The 20,653-nt window shown below is 47.7% G+C and overlaps 1 protein-coding gene across 6 annotated transcripts in view; it reads left to right on the forward strand.

Moving 5' to 3' along the window:
- The window catches only part of PDPR (pyruvate dehydrogenase phosphatase regulatory subunit), a 473,013-nt gene that overhangs the window by 386 nt on the left and 451,974 nt on the right, over positions 1–20,653 (forward strand). For 4 of the 6 annotated variants that reach the window (XR_010026139.1, XR_010026138.1, XM_063141332.1 and 1 more), the window contains exons 2-7: positions 2,514–2,800; positions 7,938–8,071; positions 15,159–15,240; positions 15,333–15,496; positions 16,665–16,786; positions 19,372–19,489. Coding sequence is in view for 4 of the 6 variants with exons in the window: in XM_063141332.1 (XP_062997402.1) it covers positions 2,574–2,800; positions 7,938–8,071; positions 15,159–15,240; positions 15,333–15,496; positions 16,665–16,786; positions 19,372–19,489 (847 nt within the window). In the remaining 2 variants the exon portion in view is untranslated. Of the gene's footprint in view, positions 1–2,510; positions 2,801–7,937; positions 8,072–15,158; positions 15,241–15,332; positions 15,497–16,664; positions 16,787–19,371; positions 19,490–20,653 lie in introns of those variants that run through there. The other 2 variants (XM_063141333.1, XM_063141335.1) reach the window with 2 other exon arrangements.

A 20,653-nucleotide genomic window follows, 5' to 3' on the forward strand; every position in this document is an offset into this window, starting at 1 on the left:
GTTGATGTCAACTTTTAATTTTTGTAAACCGCCCAGAGAGCTTCGGCTGTTGGGCGGTATGGAAATGTAATAAATAAATAAATAAATAAATAAAATTTTGGAATCATTCTAACGTAGGGTGACCCCATGAAAGGGAGGACAGGGCTCCTGTATCTTTAACAGTTGTATTGAAAAGGGAATTTCAGCAGGTGTCATTTGTATGCATGGAGAACCTGGTGAAACTCCCTCTTCATCACAGCAGTTAAAGCTGCAGGGGCCCTGCTCTCTTTTAAATCTGGTCACTCTAGTATAGCTCCTGCAGCTTTAGCTGTTGTGATGAAGAGGGAATTTCACCACGTGTGACATGCATACAAATGACACCTGCTGAAATTCCCTTTTCTATGCAACTGTTAAAGATACAGGAGCCCTGTCCTCCTTTCCATAGGGTCACCCTATTCTAACGAAGAGCCTTGTGGCACCTTAAAGGCTAGCCAATTCCCCCCCCCCCGCATGAGCTTTCATTGGCTCTTCCCCAGATGCATAAAGCGTCAAGCCGGCCTTCTCCAACTGGTGCTGTTCAACCCCCATCATTCCCAGCCAGCAGTGTTGCAGCCCAGCACCCCTCTGGAGGCGGCAGGTTGGAGGAAGCTGCCTTAAGGACGGGCAGCGTTTATTGTGGTGTAAGAGAGCAGTACACTTTATTAAGCTGACAGGGGTCACCAAAACTGTGCAAGCTTGTGAGATCTCCAGGTCTCTTCGTTAGCCAAGATGTTACCAAAAGTACATGGAGAGGAAACAGGAGGAGAAGAAAAGCCTGACTTGATGTCGAAGTCTGCTTGGAGAGCCTTTTGTTGTGTCTGGTCGCTCTACTCCGAACCGTTTCTAGCTGCTGAGCCTCATACTTCAGTGCTCCACTCCCTGTCAGTGCTGCATAGAGTTCTTGCATCCATGTGGTGGGATGTTGTCCCCGTGGCATGACTGAAGGTGGGATTGTGCCCAAGCGCAGCGGTGGCAGGAGAGCCTTTGCTTTTGGTTGTGCCTTTGGGATGGCATCCAGATGTGTTGGCTATGCATATAATACAGCTCCCTTCCCTCCATCCCTCATCTGTAGATACGGCTTTTGAATTAAACTTGCAGGACTTCAAGACAAACACTGACCAAACTTTAGAATCTGGTTTCCATGGTTGGTCATTTGTGGGGCAAAATGAATAAATTAAACACTGTTTATGAAGCCGAGCATTTCAGCAAAGATTAACCAGGTATCCGCTTCTCAGAGTTTGGCTTAAAGGGTCTCAAAGAAATACATCTTTACCCTAGATCTGTGATTACACACAAGTAGGCTTTCATCTGTGAGATCTGCCATTCAAGAATTGGTTACAACTGATTTGAAATTACTGCAGTTCCCTGAGAGGTCTTTGTAGGTCAAAGCAATTGGCAAACTTTGCTGGCTGGAAGAGTTTGGGGATCACAGACTATCAGTAGTCAAGATTCACATTATTCTGGAGGAAGGCATTGTCTCCCCGTTGGCTTGGTTGGCTTTGAAATCATATAAAATGTTTACGACAACATGCAGCTTCCAAGTATTGAAGTACTTAACTTCAAATAAGCAAAAGCAGTTTTTTAATTCATGTTTACAGTTAAATATAATAGAAACTTTAAAAAATGTATACTTTAATTTCTTATAATTCACTTATTACTCTTTAGCCTTCAGATGGCTAATACTCTAGTATTTTCAGTGCTAAAAAAAAACACTACTACTATGGAGTTAATTCAGGGTCCATGACACAACAGGGGGAAAATACATTTTGTTTGCACGCTATTTGTGCTGAATAGATATTCAGTATTTCACATTGGATGAGACAAAATCTGAACAGAATTGGGATTCCCTGATAATTATTTTGCTTATTCGGGAATTGCTACAATTCTGCAGGTTTATTATGTAAAAAAGTGATCATGCAGCCACTACTTGTTCTTCTGTAACCTGTATAGTTTTTAGTAATGTTGAGTTTCTGGGATTACGTCCTTTGCCATTGTAATGCAGTCAGTTGCCTCTGGGCCGGGAAACATCTCTGACTAAGGCTGTGGGCAGCTGTTGTCTATTAGGGTTCACTAAATTGGGCTAGAGGAACTGATGGTTAATATAAGTTACCTCTTATCAGGGATGTAAAATGTGCAGCCAACAGGCCCCCTGTAGCCCGCCAAGTCGTTCCTGGTAGCCGCACATTTCTAGAGGCTGCACTGCCTGGGGTTTCCCTTGCTGCCACTGGCAAGGGAATCTCTTCCTTAACTCCGATCTCTGCTGAGGAAGGCGCTTCCTTGCTAGTGTGAGCAAGAAAAAACCTTGCGTGTTTCTTAGTGTGTGTCCAGTGTGGGTCTTGGGTCCAAAAAGTTATACACCCAAAAGGTGGTGCATCTCTGCCTTATATGTAAGTAATATGGTAATATTGGCTGTTGCCTTTTAAGGCCATTCTACTTTTTCCCCAAGTTCGATTTTGTATAACGAAAAGAACTCTTCCCCCCCCCACCCCCAGAAGCAGACGTTGTGTGGATTTCTCCGTCGGGCCTTGGGGAGATCCGACGGACCTGTTGTCAAGATGTTCCTCCGGCTATTGTCGGATGTCCGATGGCAAAGGATTGGCCCAGGCTGGTGGAGCACGTCCAGCTCTCGGCACAGCAGTACAAGTGGAGCAGAACCTTACCTGACGCCCCTGCCAGCCCACGCCCAGGTGGTTATCTGTGGGGGTGGAATCATGGGTACGTCCGTGGCATATCACCTCTCCAAACTAGGGTGGAAGGACATCGTCTTACTGGAACAGGGCAGGTAAAGATCTTTGTTTTTCTTTGCTAAAGCAAAACCAATTGTTTGATGCTACAGATGGCTGTCTCCCTGTTGAAGTCTGTTGTTTTAGAACAGCCTTCCCAGTCTGATACATCTGGAAGGCACCAGGTTTGGGAAAGTAGAAGGCTTTGTAGCCAAGGTAAATTGTCTGTGCGGTTGTTGGCTGGTTCACTGTAGCACCAAGCTGAGAACTGATCTTTTAAGATGTAGTGACGAGCCCCAATTTGGATGGCTTTAAAGGGGGGTTAGATAAATTCCTGGAGGAGAAGGCTATCCATGGCTACTAGTCCTCTTGGCTATGTCCTACCTCCAGTATCTGAGGCTGCAAGCTGAGGAACATGGGTAGGAAGGTATTTTTGCACTCTCATCCTGCTTTCGGGTTCCTGGTCAACAGCTGGCTGGCCACTGTGTGACTAGAATGCAGGACTAGATGAACCCTTGGTCTGATCCAGCATGATTCTTCTTATATTCTTATGTACCTGTTCAGGTTCTCTTTCTCAGAGAACATACAAATTCTCTGAATGTACATCTCCAATGGTGTACATGCAAGTGTTAGGGTCAATGCTCCCCCCCCCCCCCCGGACTTAATAATCCCACCCACCCTCACGCACATAGAGGACCAGGCTGGGCTGGGCAAGAACCCATTTCTCTGGCATGCTTGTTTCCTGGGCACATTGGTTCTCATTCATCCCTTCTTTCTCCTTATTTGTCAGTTTCCGTTTCTGCCATGTTATGGGTGGAATTCCCTTCAGACTGCTTTATATCTTGTCTTTCAGGAGAGCTTAACCTTTTCTCTTTCATTTTTGTAATTGGATTTCTTTTTCTCCTTGTTTCCCTTTGACTTTGGCATCTCATCTCTTGTGTCTGCTTTCCTTAACCTTTTGCTTCTCATTGTAACACATTATCTGACACCCCAAGAGTGAAGGTTGGTATAGAAGTAGTCCAAATAAATATGAGGTTGTGTCCAAAACTTCACAGAAAAGGTGTTTTTTTCTGGAGGGATTGGAAGAAAGTACAATAGGTGGCACCGTGGAAGCATTTGGGGAGCAGGTTCCAGGCATAAGGGGCAGCAAAGGAGAAACAGCAGTCACTTGAGGAAGCAGATCATAGAAACATAGAACAGTAGAGTTGGAAGGGGCCTCTAAGGCCATCGAGTCCAACCCTCTGCTCAATGCAGGAATCCACCTCACAGCATCCCTGATAGATGGCTGTCCAGTTGCCTCTTAAATGCCTCTAGTGTGAGAGAGCCCACAACCTCCCTGGGTAACTGGTTCCATTGTCGTACTGCTCTTACAGTCAGGAAGTTTTTCCTGATGTCCAGCTGGAATCTGGCTTTCTGTAACTAGAGCCCATTATTCCATGTCCTACACTCTGGGATGATCGAGAAGAGATCCTGGCCCTCCTCTGTGTGACAACCTTTTAAGTATTTGAAGAGTGCTGTCATGTGTCCCCTCAATCTTCTCTTCTCCAGGCTAAGCATGCCCAGTTCTTTCAGTCTCTCCTCATCGGGCTTTGTTTCCAGACCCCTGATCATCCCTGTTGGCCTCCTCTGAACCCCCTCCAGCTTGTCTGCATCCTTCTTGAATTGTGGAGCCCAGAAGTGGGCACAATACTCAAGATGAGGCCTAACCAGGACCAAATAGAGGGGAACCAGTACCTCACGCGATTTGAAAACTATACTTCTATTAATGAAGCCCAAAGTAGCTTTTTTTTTTGCAGCCATATCATACTGTTGGCTCTTATTCAGCTTGTGATCTACAACAATTCCAAGATCCTTCTTGTTTGTAGCATGGCTGAGCCAAGCGTCCCCCATCTTGTAATTGTGCATTTGGTTTCTTTTTCCTAGGCGTAGAACTTGGCACTTACCCCTGTTAAATAGTTGAAGGTAGTGAAGCCTGCCCCACAAAGCTACTGCTCTCTATTCCAGTCTCAGCCAAACTGCCCCCATCACCTCTCTTGTGGATCTGGAAGTGCCAGAGCATTCTGACAGTTTTTCCCAGAGCAGTTGGAATGTTTATGATACACCAATACTGTCAGTGTGGTATAGTGGCTAGAGTGTTGGACTGGGAGTCAGAAGATCTGGGTTCTAGTCACCACTCGGCCATGGAAACCCACTGGGTGACTTTGGGCCAGTCACAGCCTCTCAGCCCAACCTACCTCACAGGGTTGTTGTTGTGAGGACAGAAATAGAGAGGAGAAGGCTTATGAACACCGTCTTGGGTTCCTTGGAGGAAAAAAGGCGGGATATAAATGTAATAAATAAATAAATTTCAGCTAATACTGGTACTAGAGGCTTCAGTGCCATGTGCTCCGTACAATATAAATATTGGGTAATGGTTTCTGTAGAATTTCTCTTGCCTTGTTTATATAATTATAGGATGCAGAATTAAGGTTAGTTAATCTTGAATGACCTTGTTGCAGTCATAATCAACATGTAGTTAAAATGTGATTAAGAGTTTCCCCCCATCATTTTAGAGCAGACGTACGAGAATGGGCCGGAGCCTCTAATCCCTTATTGGTTTGTTGTGTAGATTCTGGGGTGGAAGCTACTCTACAATAACTTTCTACAATAACTTTTTGTACGTTGGTATGGTCTTGCCTATGTGTAGATAAGAGTAAGGAAGAATCCAGGGGTTGAGCTAATCCAAATTCTTGTCCTATGTTGGATTATTGAACCTCCTAAAAATATCCCCGATCGGTATTTATTTTAGAACCTATTTTCAGAATAGCTGTATCTACGTCTATTTCTCTCTTTGGAGCACCACGTGCTTGATTCGAATGGAAAGAGGTGACTTTTAAACAAGAGCAGGTTCAGTTTGGCAAAGAACCCCTGGCAGAAGTCCCCGCTTGGCATTCAGTGACGACCTTGTGGGGGATGTCCAAGTTAGTCTTTAGGATTGTCAAGAATGAAAGCAGCCCCCGTGGAAAGGGCCGGCCCATTGCTTTCTGTTTCCATTCCAAAGGGTGTTGACCTGTGTCTCTGTGTGATGACTTTGCCCCGTCAGTGGCATGCAAGGGCGAAGGGCTTGTCCTTCATTTGGCTCTTGCTGCTCTGCTATTCCTTGAGGGAAGAAAGCCCTCCTTGCACCTATACACCTCTGGTTCTCCTTGGACATCTGGAAAGGCAGGGAAAGTGTACCTCTTGTCAACATGCAGCTCAAAATATTCCCTGCTACAGGGACACTGTATTATTTATTTATTTAAAACATTTGTATCCAGCCCTATATCACTAGGATCTCAGGGGCGGCGTACAGATAAAATCATACAACATAAAACAATAAATATACACAGCTAAAACAAATTAAACCATTAATCAAGTTTATTTATTTTATTTATTTATTTATTACATTTTTATACCGCCCAATAGCCAAAGCTCTCTGGGCGGTTCACAAAAATTAAAAGCACAATAGAACAACCAACAGGTTAAAAGCACAATTACAAAATACAGTATAAAAAGCACAACCAGGATAAAACCACACAGCAAAATTGATATAAGATTAAAATACAGAGTTAGAACAGTAAAATTTAAATTTAAGTTAAAATTAAGTGTTAAAATACTGAGTGAATACAAAGGTCTTCAGCTGGTGACGAAAGGAGTACAGTGTAGGGGGCCAGGCGGACCTCTGGGGAGCTCGTTCCATAACCGGGGTGCCACAGCGGAGAAAGCCCTCCTTCTAGTAGCCACCTGCCTCACTTCCTTTGGCAGGGGCTCACGAAGAAGAACCCCTGAAGATGACCTTAGGGTCCGGGCAGGTACATATGGGAGGAGGCATTCCTTCAAGTAACCTGGCCCCAAACCGTTTAGGGCTTTAAATGTCAATACCAGCACCTTGAATCGGGCCAATATATAATTTAAAAGCAGTAAAAGCAATTAAAGCAGTTAAAACAATGTGCAAGCCAAGTGAATTTAACCATTAAAGGCTTTCTTAAATAGCCATGTTTTTACTTGGCGGCAGAATAGAGTCAGGGTTGGCGCCTGTCAGGCCTCCAAGGGGAGGGCATTCCACAGTCGGGGGGGCACCACAGAGAAAGCCCTCTCCCATGTAGTGAACCTTTAGGCTCCAGGAACATGGTGTCCACGTTGTTTTACATAGAGATGTAAAATTTCCGGAAATTTTGAAGCCATGGGAAAAGGACTTCTTTTTTTCTCGTCCCCCCCACCCTGAAAAAAACCAGAAATTTTAGGAAAAATTGAAAAATATGCAATATTAGCACTTTTTACAGGTTGAAAATCACTTCGATACTTTAGGAACATAAAATGTAATTATGTACAAGTTGGTTTGGCATAAAATTATCACATTTGGTATATTAAAAGTACAGTGTATTCAAACAATTATTACAAATTGAATTTACTTTTTTAAATTTTACATTTTTTGGTAACAAATGGAGCTACAAGCTCCTGAACTGTAAGGAACATCTTTCGTTTTGCCAGTTTATGAGGAGCAGGCAAAAAAAAATTCCAAAAAATCCAGAAGAAACCATCAACATTAGTAACAAAGAAAATTAAACTGTCTTTTCATCATACTAAAATAAAACATTCTGTAATTCATTTTTTCTTCATTTTCTTCAATTTGGGGGGGGGGGCAAACAAAAAAGGCTTCGAAAAAAGCAGGGAAAATGTTTTTTCCCAGAATTTTCCCAGTTTTTTTCTGGGCCTTCACATCTCTAGTTTTTCAGCAGTTTTCATTCTCTATATGAACAACACAAATTTAAACAGACGCTCCTGCTTAAAGGTTCACAATTGAAGTGGACAGATGTTGCACGTTTCCTGATGGATTCCAGTCCAAAGGAGCCGCCTTTCACCGGTAGTGTTTTCTGGCTAATGGCTGCTTCCAGTCCAGGTCCAGGCTCCTCCCTCCAGGCAGAAATGTAGGGATCACAACCATTGTGGTGGTACGTGTGATCCACCCCCTTCTAGGCAAGTCACCAGCCTCGGCTTGTACTGGCCCTGATCACTGATATGTGCAGGCTGTACCATCCCCCAACCTGGCACCCTCCAGATACGTTGGACTGCAGCTCCCATCATCCCCAGTCATGCATGCCTCCTCCTCCTCTTGTGTCGTCTGACTTGGGGGTAACTTCAGAGTTTCCATAGGCCTTCCTGAGTTTTCTCTTTCAGGCTAGCAGCTGGCTCCACGAGATTCTGCTCAGGAATTGTCAGCACAGCAAAGCACCTGTCCATTGAGCTGAAGATGGCCGACTACTCGAACAAGCTGTATCAGCAACTTGAGGAGGAGACAGGGATAAAAACTGGTAAGGACGGTCCGGTCCTGGGCTTGCAGGGACTTAGGTTGCTTGGAATGAAGGTGATCCTGTGCAGTAGAAACCCTCTAAGTCCCAGTGCAATTCACTGTCTTAATGATTTGTACTCCGACTCTTGTGATGGGCCCGAATTCTGGCTCCAGGATATAGCAGGCCCTCAGCAAAGCACCCAAACCTCAGAGAGGGTCATGACTCCGAGCCCTCACACCTTTCACAGAGTAGAGGATTCTGATGAGAACGAAGCAGTGGCTACTTCCTTGAAGGTAGGACAGAGCGCCTTGTTGAGGTCCCTCTCAGCCACAGCCCTGTCATTGTCCTCTGGCTCAGAGGATGAGTCCCCAGCCTCGAAGAAGTACCAGGGACAAAATCATATGAGGGCCCTTTAACAGTCCAAGTCAGCTCCTCCAAGACAGGCAGAGTGTTACCATGCAAAAGTTCTCGCCCACCTACAAAACTACATTCTGGTTGCTGACTTTCCCAGAACTACATTCTGGTTGCTGACTTGGAGCTGAGCAGAAGCAAGGAAAAGCAGCTGGCCCAGCTCAAGGAGGAGCTAGAAAAGTAAGCCAGATTCCCAGGGAGCGAGCGAACAGGAAGAGCAAACAGGAGTTTGGCAGGGGGAGTGTAGGGGAAGAGGAGACCAAGGAAAGGGGAACAAGAGAAGCCTCAAGGAAACCCAGGAGGCTGCCAATTCAAAGAGGCCGTGTGCTTGCCATGTGCTCCTGAGTGCTGAGTGAGAGGTTGGTGTTTATAATTGCTGCAGGAGCTGAAGGGGGAGTGGCCTGATTGTCAGTTGGTCTCAGCAATCAGTGCCTAATTGCTGTTGATTGTTGTTGGCCTTTCAGTGACCTCATTCTGGTTGCTGACTTGGAGCTGAGCAGAAGCAGGGAAAAGCAGCTGGCCCAGCTCAAGGAGGAGCTAGAAAAGTAAGCCAGATTCCCAGGGAGCGAGCGAACAGGAAGAGCAAACAGGAGTTTGGCAGGGGGAGTGTAGGGGAAGAGGAGACCAAGGAAAGGGGAACAAGAGAAGCCTCAAGGAAACCCAGGAGGCTGCCAATTCAAAGAGGCCGTGTGCTTGCCATGTGCTCCTGAGTGCTGAGTGAGAGGTTGGTGTTTATAATTGCTGCAGGAGCTGAAGGGGGAGTGGCCTGATTGTCAGTTGGTCTCAGCAATCAGTGCCTAATTGCTGTTGATTGTTGTTGGCCTTTCAGTGACCTCATTCTGGTTGCTGACTTGGAGCTGAGCAGAAGCAAGGAAAAGCAGCTGGCCCAGCTCAAGGAGGAGCTAGAAAAGTAAGCCAGATTCCCAGGGAGCGAGCGAACAGGGAGAGCAAACAGGAGTTCGGCAGGGGAGGCCAAGGGGGAGGCCTCTAAATAATAATAATAATAATAATAATAATAAAAATAAATAAAATAAAAATAAAAAAGAGGTGGGGGAAAAAAGAAAAGCATAAAGAGAAAAAACCCCCCACAAAACCACCACCAAACAAAAGCAAAAAAACCCCCAAAAGATTACTTTCCCTTAAGACATCCTCATATAGTTGTGTACCTTCAGAGAGGACACAACAAAGCAAAGGCAATTCTACTATAATCAAAAAGGAAAAAAACAAAAGCAGAAATCGACATTATGGATGGAAAGGAGTCCCTAGAGGTAGTGACCTGCAAAGGGTGTGCAATGTTCGTGTTTCTGCCTGAGCTCCACATGGCGTACACCTGCAACAAGTGCAAGCTGGTGGCACTTTTGGAAGAAAAAGTGAGAGGACTTGAGCAGCGAGTGTCCACCCTCCAAGGAATAAGAGAAGTCGAGGAGTTCTTAGACCGAACGGTGGAACTGCAACAGCAACAAGAAGCACATGAGATTGAAGAACAACAGCCAGCTGAAGCAGAAGTGGAGTATGCTGAGGGGAGGAAAGCCAATGAAGAGGAAACTCCCTGGAAAAGAGTGACAGTTAGAAGAGGAATTAGAGGGCGTTCTGCACCGGTGGAGCCATTGCAGTTAAGCAACCGCTTTCAGCTTCTGGAGAATGAGACTGAAGGACAGTTTGCAGAGGAAGAAGTACAGGAGGCACCATGCAACAGTGACCAAGAGACAGAAGGTAGGTCAACCAAGAAGAAGCGAAGAGTAGTCGTTGTGGGAGACTCCCTGCTGCGTGGGATTGAAACCCAAGTATGTCGTGAAGACCCATGGACTCGCCAGGTGTGCTGTCTCCCTGGAGCACAGATTAGAGATGTGACTGAAGGGTTACCGAAGCTCATAAAGCCCACGGACACATACCCCTTTCTTCTCATCCATGTGGGAACAAATGATGTCGCCAAGCAGAGCTACAAAGAAATCATTTCAGACTTTGAAGTTCTGGGAAGGAAACTGAAGAACTTTGGGGCCCAGGTAGTTTTCTCATCCATCCTCCCGGTTCTTGGAAGAGGATTAGAAAGGGAAAGAAAAATACTCCGGATGAACGACTGGCTTCGAAAGTGGTGCCGTCGTGAGAGTTTTGGATTCTGGGACCACGGGCTACGCTACTTGGAACATGGACTGCTGGCAAGGGATGGGTTGCACCTCACAAGGGCTGGAAAGAATGAGTTCAGCCACAGCATGAAGAACTTCATCAGGAGGGCTTTAAACTGAATCTTGCGGGGGTGGGAGACGTAAATTTTGAGGCAACAATGGATGAAGGCCAATGCACCACAGTACAGAGAACAGCTCCAACAGAGTCCCAAAATAGTGTCTGCAACAAGGTAGGAACAAAGCCAGACTATAAAACACATGGTCTTCGATGTCTATATACTAATGCTCAGAGCATGGGAAACAAACAGAATGAACTTGAACTCTTATTACATGAAGGCAAATACGACTTGATAGGTATAACTGAAACTTGGTGGGATGACTCCCATGACTGGAATATAGCAATTGAAGGATATAACTTGTTCAAAAAGAACAGAAGAAATAGAAAGGGAGGTGGAGTTGCACTATATGTTAAAAATACCTATCCCTGCACAGAAATACAGGCGGATGAGATTGAGAGCCCCGTCGAGAGCGTCTGGATTAAAATAAATGGGGCTAGGAATAAAAAGAATATGATAATCGGAGTCTACTACCGACCACCCAATCAAGGAGAAGACGAGGACGAAACTTTTGAGAAACAAATTGCCAGTGTTTCAAGGAAGTGTGATGTAGTAGTGATGGGGGACTTCAATTACCCTGATATCTGTTGGGAGACCATTACTGCCAAAAGCGGCCCTTCCAAGAAATTCCTGACATGTATGGGTGATAACTTTCTCCTACAGAAAGTGGTGGAAGGAACTAGAGGGTCAGCAATCCTTGACTTGTTATTGACCAACAGGGATGACTTAGTGGATAAAGTGGCAGTTACGGGAACTCTGGGGGAAAGTGACCACGTCATACTTGAATTCTTGATTATGAAGGAGACAAAAGTCGAGCGTAGCCATACACGTACTCTGGATTTTAGGAAAGCTGATTTTAATAAACTCAGAACTATAATAAGTAAGGTCCCGTGGCAAGGGAGCCTAAAAGGAAAAGGAGTGCAGGATGGGTGGGAGTATCTAAAAAATGAAATTTTAAAGGCACAGTTACAAACAATTCCAACAAGGAGAAAAGATAGAAGACAACAGAGGAAACCAATGTGGCTCCACAAAAAGCTTATTGATGAACTGAAAACAAAAAGGGATACATATAGGAAGTGGAAGGAAGGCCAGGCTACAAAAGAAGAGTACAGGCAAGTGGCGCAGAAGTGCCGAAATGGCGTCAGGAAGGCTAAAGCTGTGAATGAGCTGAGATTAGCGAGGGATGCTAAAAGCAATAAAAAGGCTTTCTTCAGATACGTGAGTAGTAAAAGACAGAGGAAAGAAATGGTGGTTCAACTGCTTAATGAGGATGGCAAATTGATAACAGACGACAAACAAAAGGCTGAAGTGCTCAATTCCTACTTTGCCTCGGTCTTCTCCCAAAAGCGGATCTATGACCCCCCTGGAAAAAGTGAAGCAGAAGTTGAGGGGGCAGGATTGCAGTTTGAGATTGATAAACAAATGGTCAAAGAACACCTAATTTCCTTGAATGAGTTCAAATCCCCAGGGCCCGATGAACTGCATCCAAGAGTAATGAAGGAGCTAGCGGAAGAACTCTCAGAACCTTTGTCTATTATCTTTGCAAAATCATGGAAGACGGGTGAGGTGCCGGACGACTGGAGGAGGGCTAACGTTGTCCCTATCTTCAAAAAGGGCAAAAAGGAGGAACCTGGGAACTACAGACCAGTCAGCCTGACATCCATCCCTGGGAAAATTCTGGAGCAGATTATAAAGAAGTCAATCTGTAAACACCTTGAAATCAATGCAATGATTACTAGAAGCCAACATGGATTTGTCAGGAACAAATCCTGTCAGACTAATTTGATCTCATTTTTTGATAGGATAACCTCCCTTGTGGACTGTGGGAATGCTGTGGATGTCATATATCTTGACTTCAGCAAAGCTTTTGACAAAGTACCACATGACATTCTGATTAACAAACTAGCTAAAAGTGGGCTAGATGGAACAACTATTAGGTGGATCCACAGTTCGCTACAGAATCGGACTCAAAGAGTACTTATCAATGGAACCTTCTCAAACTGGGGAGAGGCAACGAGTGGGGTGCCGCAGGGCTCAGTCCTGGGCCCAGTGCTCTTCAACATTTTTATTAATGATTTGGACGAGGAGGTGCAGGGAACGCTGATCAAATTTGCAGATGACACCAAATTGGGTGGGATAGCTAATACCTTGGAAGACAGAAACAAACTTCAAAGTGATCTTGATAGGCTGGAGTGCTGGGCTGAAAACAACAGAATGAAATTTAATAGGGATAAATGCCAAGTTCTACATTTAGGGAATAGAAACCAAATGCACAGTTACAAGATGGGGGACACTTGGCTCAGCAATACTACAAATGAGAAAGATCTTGGAATTGTTGTAGATCACAAGCTGAATATGAGCCAACAGTGCGATATGGCTGCAAGAAAGGCAAATGCTATTTTGGGCTGCATTAATAGAAGTATAGCTTCCAAATCACGTGAGGTACTGGTTCCTCTCTATTCGGCCCTGGTTAGGCCTCATCTAGAGTATTGCGTCCAGTTCTGGGCTCCACAATTCAAGAGGGACGCAGACAAGCTGGAGCGTGTTCAGAAGAGGGCAACGAGGATGATCAGAGGTCTAGAAACAAAGCCCTATGAAGAGAGACTGAAAGAACTGGGCATGTTTAGCCTGGAGAAGAGAAGATTGAGGGGAGACATGATAGCACTCTTCAAATACTTAAAAGGTTGTCACACAGAGGAGGGCCAGGATCTCTTCTCGATTCTCCCAGAGTGCAGGACACGGAATAACGGGCTCAAGTTAAAGGAAGCCAGATTCCGGCTGGACATCAGGAAAAATTTCCTGACTGTTAGAGCAGTGCGACAGTGGAATCAGCTACCTAGGGAGGTTGTGGGCTCTCCCACACTAGAGGCATTCAAGAGGCAGCTGGACAACCATCTGTCAGGGATGCTTTAGGGTGGATTCCTGCATTGAGCAGGGGGTTGGACTCGATGGCCTTGTAGGCCCCTTCCAACTCTGCTATTCTATGATTCTATGATTCTATGAAAAGGCTTCAGTTGGCTTCAGCTCCCTGCTGAGACAACATCCTCCCCACCACTCTCACTTTTCAGCTTTCTGCCGAAATTGGAAGCCTGAATTCGCCTCCTGTTTCTTGTGACTAAAATGAGTTGGGTGGGTCCCCAGCACTGGGTGGAGGGCTGAGGTGAAACAGCATCTCAACCAGACGGCCCGTCCTCAAGAAGGACTGCTTCTTTGTCAACTTCTAGGAGAAGGACTGCTTGCAGCATTGCCCAAAGTGATCAGGCTTGCATGCAAGGAGGGAGTTTTTTAGCTCCAGGCAAACGCCAACCACGACTCTACAGCAGCCTCCCCCAACCTGGCATGTTAGACTACAACTCCCAGAAACCCCCTAGCCAGCATAGGTATGCTTGGCTGGGGGATCCTGGGAGTCCAGCACATCTGGAGGGCGCTAGATTGGGGGAGGCTGCTCTGCAGTCTCTTTGAACCTTGGCTGATCTATCACACTACGGTGGGATGTTGCACAGCAAGCAGTCTCTTGGGAACGTTGGGCCAAAGGCTTTGAGGGCCTTTGAAAAGGGGGCTCCGTGTGCACTCCAGCAGAGCAGGATGTAGTGTGGACTTTTGAATTCTGCCTCCTGAAAATCTGAGCGTTCGTTTTAGGGATGGAAAGGAAGTTTCTAGTCCTGATGGCTTCAAATATATGCTTGAGAGCAGCGTGTGGTGGACAGGGCATTCTGAAATCTCAAACGTTAGAAAGGTGACAGAATAAGATTTCCAGTGGTTGACGGGTGGGATTCCAGTGTGTTCCTGTGCTCCTAATTGCCACTTTGCCTGTTGCCCCGAACTCGTAGCACCTGACTCTCTCGTCCTCCCTCAGGGAGGTCTCTTCTCAATGACGCCTAAGTAGCTTCCTCTCCCCTTTGGAGAATTGGATCCTGCAAGTGCTTAAGCTGGCTCTGCCTTAGAGTGGCTAGTATTTATTAGTACACTAAAATCCTGGCCATCCTCCTGGCAGCATTTGTCACGTTTTCTCCAGTTGATCCCCACAATAACTCTGTAAGGGAAGCTAGGCTGAGGATTCGGACTGCCTAGGTCAACCTTCATGGCTGAGCAGGGATTGGAACCCAAGCTTTCTTGATCCACAGCCAACATTCTTACTACTACGACGTAATACTTGTGTGCAGGCAGATCCTCGCTGTTATCTCCAATCACAGATTGGAGATAACATTCGTGCATCCTCCAGGAGCCGGGGCTTGGAGACTGCCCCTTGGGGAAATTCAGGAAGGCTCCGCGGGCCAGATGGAGTACCTCTGGGGGCCATATTAGGCCTGCAGACCAGAGGTTCCCCTCCCCTGCACTACACCATACCATTCCTCCCTGGAAGAGTCAGAAATACTTATAGTTTTCAGCCTTGGGAAATCAGCCGTTGGGGAGGTGGGGCTGTGCTGAGCCCTGACAGGCTGCTGGTTCTTGTTCTAGGTTACGTGAGGACCGGTTCTATCTCATTAGCTCAGACGCAGGACCGACTGATTTCCCTGAAGCGCATAGCCTCGCGGCTCAAGTAAGTGTGTGTGTGGGACGGGCGCATGATGCATGCCGCAGACTTTCCGGAGCAGCTAGTGAGCAGCCTCCGCTGTGTGTGTTCTCCGGCAGGGTCATGGGGATCCCGTGTGAGATCATCCCCCCGAAGAAAGTGGCGCAGCTCCACCCACTGATCAACATCCACGACCTGGTGGGGGCCATGCACGTGCTGGAGGATGCCGTCGTGTCGTCTGCCGACGTGAGCCTCGCCCTGGCCAGTGCTGCCTCTTCGAACGGTACGGCCCTGCCCTGGCCCTTCTTCTGCCGGCCAAGCGGCTAGAGAAACTCTAGCTCAGCCTTCCTCAACCTGGGGCACTCCAGATGTGTTGGACTACAACTCCCAGAATGCCCCAGCTGGCTGGGGCATTCTGGGAGATGCAGTCCAACACATCTGGAGCGCCCCAGGTTGAGGAAGTCTGCTCTATCTGGAAAGGTGTTGCTGAAGAGCAAGGGCTGCTCCTTGCGGTCCTGTTCTGCTTGCCCATTTAATTTGCAAAGTACTTGACAGACCTTGGTGTGTGTTGCCTCATGTGCCCATTTTACAGATGAGGAACTGATCTAAGAACAGTTCCCTGGAGAGCTGGATCAAGGCCAATACTGGGCCTTGAAGAATATATACAGCAATGACGGGAAAGACGATGAGGAACAAGAGCAGCTGGTGATGATGGCAATGAAAAGTGGGACTCACTGAGAGAGGAGCAGAAAGAACATCAGAAGTGCCCTGATGCTGGATCAGACCAAGGGTCCATCTAGTCCAGCACTCTGTTCACACAGTGGCTGACCAGGTGTCGACCAGGGATGAACAAGCAGGACATGGTGCAATAGCACCCTCCCACCCATGTTCCCCAGCAACTGGTGCACACAGGCTTACTGCCTCGGATACTGGAGATGGCACACAACCATCAGGGCTAGTAGCCATTAAGAACCTTCGCCTCCAGGAATTTATCCAACTCCCTTTTAAAACCATCCCAATTGGTGGCCATCACTACATCTTGTGGTAGTGTTCCATAATTTAACTGTGTGCTATGGGAAGAAGGAGTTCCTTTTATTTGTCCTGGATCTCCCACCAATCAGCTTCATGGAATGACCCTATTGGGTTCTAGTATTATGAGAGAGGGAGGAAAATGTCTCCCTATCCACACCATGCATAATTTCTGGCCCCACCCCTTTTTGCCTTTGGCCCCGCCCACCGCTGGAACGCGGCCTCCGAGAGCAGCCCTGAAATGGGATTGGGCCCTTGAGCTGAAGGCGTTTCAACACCCCTATGGCTGTGACTTCTCTTCGGCCGGAGGCAAGCGGGGCCTAAGGGAAGCAGCCAATGGAGCAGGCGGATCCACAGCTCTTCTTTGGAGGGTGGGGTGACTAGAGGCCTGCTGACGCCTCCTTTCCTCTTCCTCTGCCCAGGGGTCCAGATCCACGAGCGAACGAGCGTCATCCATGTCTTGTGCCAAAAGGGCTGCGTGGCTGGAGTGGAGACCGACAGAGGGCTGATCGAGTGCCAGTATTTTGTGAACTGTGCTGGGCAGGTCAGGTGCTTGTGTCATGTGGTGGTAGTGGGAGGGAGGGGGTCCGTGGTGTTTTGCTTGGTGGCAGCTGTGGATGTCCTCCGTTTCCCTCTCTGCAGGTGCTGGAAATACTGGCCAAATTGCAGGGCTGGCGGGGAGAGAAACCCCATATTCTGGCATAGAGGCAGTGGGGATGGTTTTGAGCTCAGAAAATGGGAAATGCTATTTCAGGACTGCTGGTTGCTGTCATAATCTAAAACAGCAGCTGTCCCCCCCAAACATGGTCGCCTCCAATGGCTCCCATGGAAGCTCTCCACCAAACTTGTTTTAATAAAGACCCTGGAAGACAGGAGGGTCGTCGTCTTTCTTTCAGCTTCCAGCCCTGCTCTTCCTCTCCCCTCTGTCCCTTTGCCTTGCTCTTTGCCCCTCCCTCCCGGCCTCCATCCCCACTGTTTCCCTCCCCCGGCCCTCTTTAGCTCACTTCTGACTAGCCAGGCCTCCACAGCAGCTGTGCTGTGACAAGCCACATCCTATTATTTATTTATTTATTACATTTCTATACTGCCCAATAGCTGGAGCTCTCTGGGCGGTTCACAAAAATTAAAAACTTTCAAAGTATAAAACAACAGTATAAAACCATAATATAAAATACAATATAAAAGCTCAACCAGATAAAAACAGCAGCAATGCAAATTTACAAATTTAAAACACCAAGTTAAAATTTATAGACTGTGAAAATGCTGGGAGAATAAAAAGGTCTTCACCTGCGTCTAAAAGCATATAATGTAGGTGCCAAGCGAACCTCCTTAGGGAGCTCATTCCACAGCCGGGGTGCCACAGCAGAGAAGGCCCTGCTCCTCCTGGTAGCCACCTGCCCCACTTCCTTTGGTAGGGGCTCGCGGAGAAGGACCCCTGAGGATGACCTTAGGGTCCAGGCAGTTCCTTCAGATATCCTCTGTGGGGGCCATTTTGTGGTGGTGCCCAAGCAGTTTCTGTCTAGCCAGGCCTCCACAGCAGCTGTGCTGTGACAAGCCACGTCCTCTGTGGGGGGCATTTTGTGGTGGTGCCCAAGCAGTTTTTCAGATTCTCAAATATGCCCACGGGTCTAAAAAGGTTCTAGACTTGTCGGTTGTTTCCGTGTGCTGTGCATATGTCTGGGGTCGGGTGAAGGACCAGTGTGAATTATGCACAGCTGGCTTCCTGTAGTGCAGCCTCTCCCAACTGATGTCCTCCAGGTGTGTTGGAGTAGGGGATACTGGGAGTTGTAGTCCAACACATCTGGAGGACACCAGGTTGAATAAGGCAGCTGTGGTGAGTGCCTGTTTGCCTCAAGGCCTGTGGGTGAGGAATGGGCTTCGGCCTGTATGTGTAGTCAGCGCTTAGCATTCAGAGCAAAACACAGAACTGCGGCGTGCATGACTCGCGCATAAGTAGCTGATTTTTGTTAACTTCACGTAATTTATTTTTCCTTATTGAGCGCCGCTTCCTAGGGCAGCAGAATAAGCCACGCTGCCGAGGGTAATTATGCTAATCCCCCCCCAACCGGCACGTGACCGGCACACGCAGCGTGGTCCACAAGCCACCGTGGCCTTTGAACCACCCTGCATTTGTGTGAACTTGGTCAAAGAGTCTGTTCATGGGAAAGAGCGTGGAGCTGTACGGCACTAAATCTGGAGTGGGCAGCTCACAGCCCATGCTGTGCCCACCCACCATTTACCCAAGTTCAGTTTTGCTTTTTTTTAAAAAAAAGGCGTCTGTAGCGGCTACAGGGGGTCAAAATTAGCTCTTGCATTTTTTTCTCCCAGTCCTTGGAGCAGATAGCTGCAGCTGAGAAGGGGGAGGGAGTGTCTTGGGGCAAAAGTTGCCCACCTATGGACTAATTTACCCCAGGAGATTCATTTTACTACTCAGCAGGCAGCTGCCTGTCCTGCTTTCCTGCCACCCTGACCCCAGCGGTGCATCTGGCGTATTGTCATGTTAGCCCCAAACACACAACCCTAAAAGTGCCCAACCCAACGCTTCAGGCATTAAACCCCCCTTGTCACCGCACAAAATACACAGGCACCTCTGAGATTTTGTGTCACTTTTGTGCTATGGCTCCTTGGTGGCTCCCTGTTTTTGGCTGGATGATCACATTCAAAGCAACTAGAAGACCTGGTTTGTACCATCGCGGCTGCAGTATCAAGTCGTGGGCTGTTGTAGGCTTCTGGGTGGCTTGTTACACATGGCAACAAGCCCCCCTGGCTGGGTGTGCACAACACAAGGATAATTACCGTATTTCTTCAATTCTAAGACACACTTTTTTCCCATATAAACATCTCTAAAAATGGGGTGCATCTTAGAATCGCAGGTGTGTCTTAGTTTTTTTTTTTCTGTTGGTGGTACTGAAATTAGTGTGCGTCTTACAATCGATGGCGTCTTACAATCGAAGAAATACGGTATGGTAGTCCCCCAAGCTTGTCAACAAGCTGCCACGCCTCCCCCGCCCCTTGTGATTGTGCGAACCTGTTCAAAGAGTCTGAAAGCAGCCACAGTTGAGGCGTAAACTGCCCCGAGGTGATCCCTGCCTGCTGCTTAGGCACTGACGTCTCCTACCTTGGTTTCAGTGGGCTTACGAGCTGGGCCTTTCCAACGAGGATCCGGTCAGCATCCCGCTGCACGCCTGTGAGCACTTCTATGTCCTGACACGCCCCTTGAAGACGCCGCTGGAGAGCAGCACGCCAAGTGAGAGCCCTTCTTTTGCCCCGGTCTCTTCCTTCCTCTCTCTTGCTCAGCGGGGCCCTTTCGCCTCCCTCGCAGATGCTCGGAGCTACAACACCATCGTAAGAGGATATGTTTGGAGGCGCAGGAAGTTCTGGCAGGGAGCAGAGCTCAGGGGAACTGATCTCTGTGGGAAGAGGTGGGACCGTGCCAGGCAGGCTCTTGATCAGACCCCATTTAAGGCGGCTTCCAGTGGCTTGGAGAGAGCGAGCAGAAGCCCTGGCCCCGAAGGGGTGCTTTGCAGTTCTCTCTGAGCTGTCGTGGAGTGGGATGGGGTTGGGGTGCCCTTGCTTGCATAGTGGTTCTTGTCACTGTCAGCCGCCTTGGGTGTCTACACTGAGAGCTGCCCAAGCAGGGTTCCATCTCTCACTCCCACTGTGCTTGTCTTGCAATCATTCTGCTATATTAAAACCCCTTCAGTTTAAGAGGTGTGTGAGTGTGTGTGTGGGTAGTCTGTCAGGTCCCCTTATGTCCCCCCCTCCCCCCGGGCACAAACAACCTCCATTCACTTCCCCCTCTCACTCACACATCCAGACACCTGCTTACTTTCAGCTTTAAGACTTCCCATTCGAGGCCGCTGAAAAAGGAAAACATGCTCTAGGAATGAGCTCTATGGTTCCTGCTGTAAAAGCCTCTTTCCTAGAGCATCCCTGAAGAGTCCTAGGAACGAGCACTGCTTCCTAGGGCCTTCTAACAGCGAGGCTTTTATGGCAGGAACCATAGAGCCCATTCCTAGAACATTTCCCCCTTCCCCTCCCCCCCTTGGTTTCAATGGCAGCAAAGGCAAGGGGAGAAGTCTTGGGGGGGGGGGGCTGCTGGGCAGGGCTTGGGAGGTGGCCTGCAGCCCATGGGCCACACATTTCGCACACGTGCCGTAAACAGAAGACTGAGCGGGAGAGGGTGGAGGAAGAAGTGTCCAAGTTGGCTTGTTCCCTACTGGGACGCCAAGTTCTGGAGGAGAAGCCTATCAATGGCTACTAGCCCTGATGGTTATGTGTTACTTCCAGAATCTGAGGCTGTAAGCCTGTGTGCACCAGTTGCTGGGGAACATGGGTGGGAGGGTGCTGTTGCACCATGTCGTGCTTTGTTGGTTCCTGGCTGATGGCTGGTTGGCCACTGTGTGAACAG

This window comes from Elgaria multicarinata, chromosome 14, assembly GCF_023053635.1.
Source record: "Elgaria multicarinata webbii isolate HBS135686 ecotype San Diego chromosome 14, rElgMul1.1.pri, whole genome shotgun sequence".
Lineage (NCBI taxonomy): Eukaryota > Metazoa > Chordata > Lepidosauria > Squamata > Anguidae > Elgaria > Elgaria multicarinata.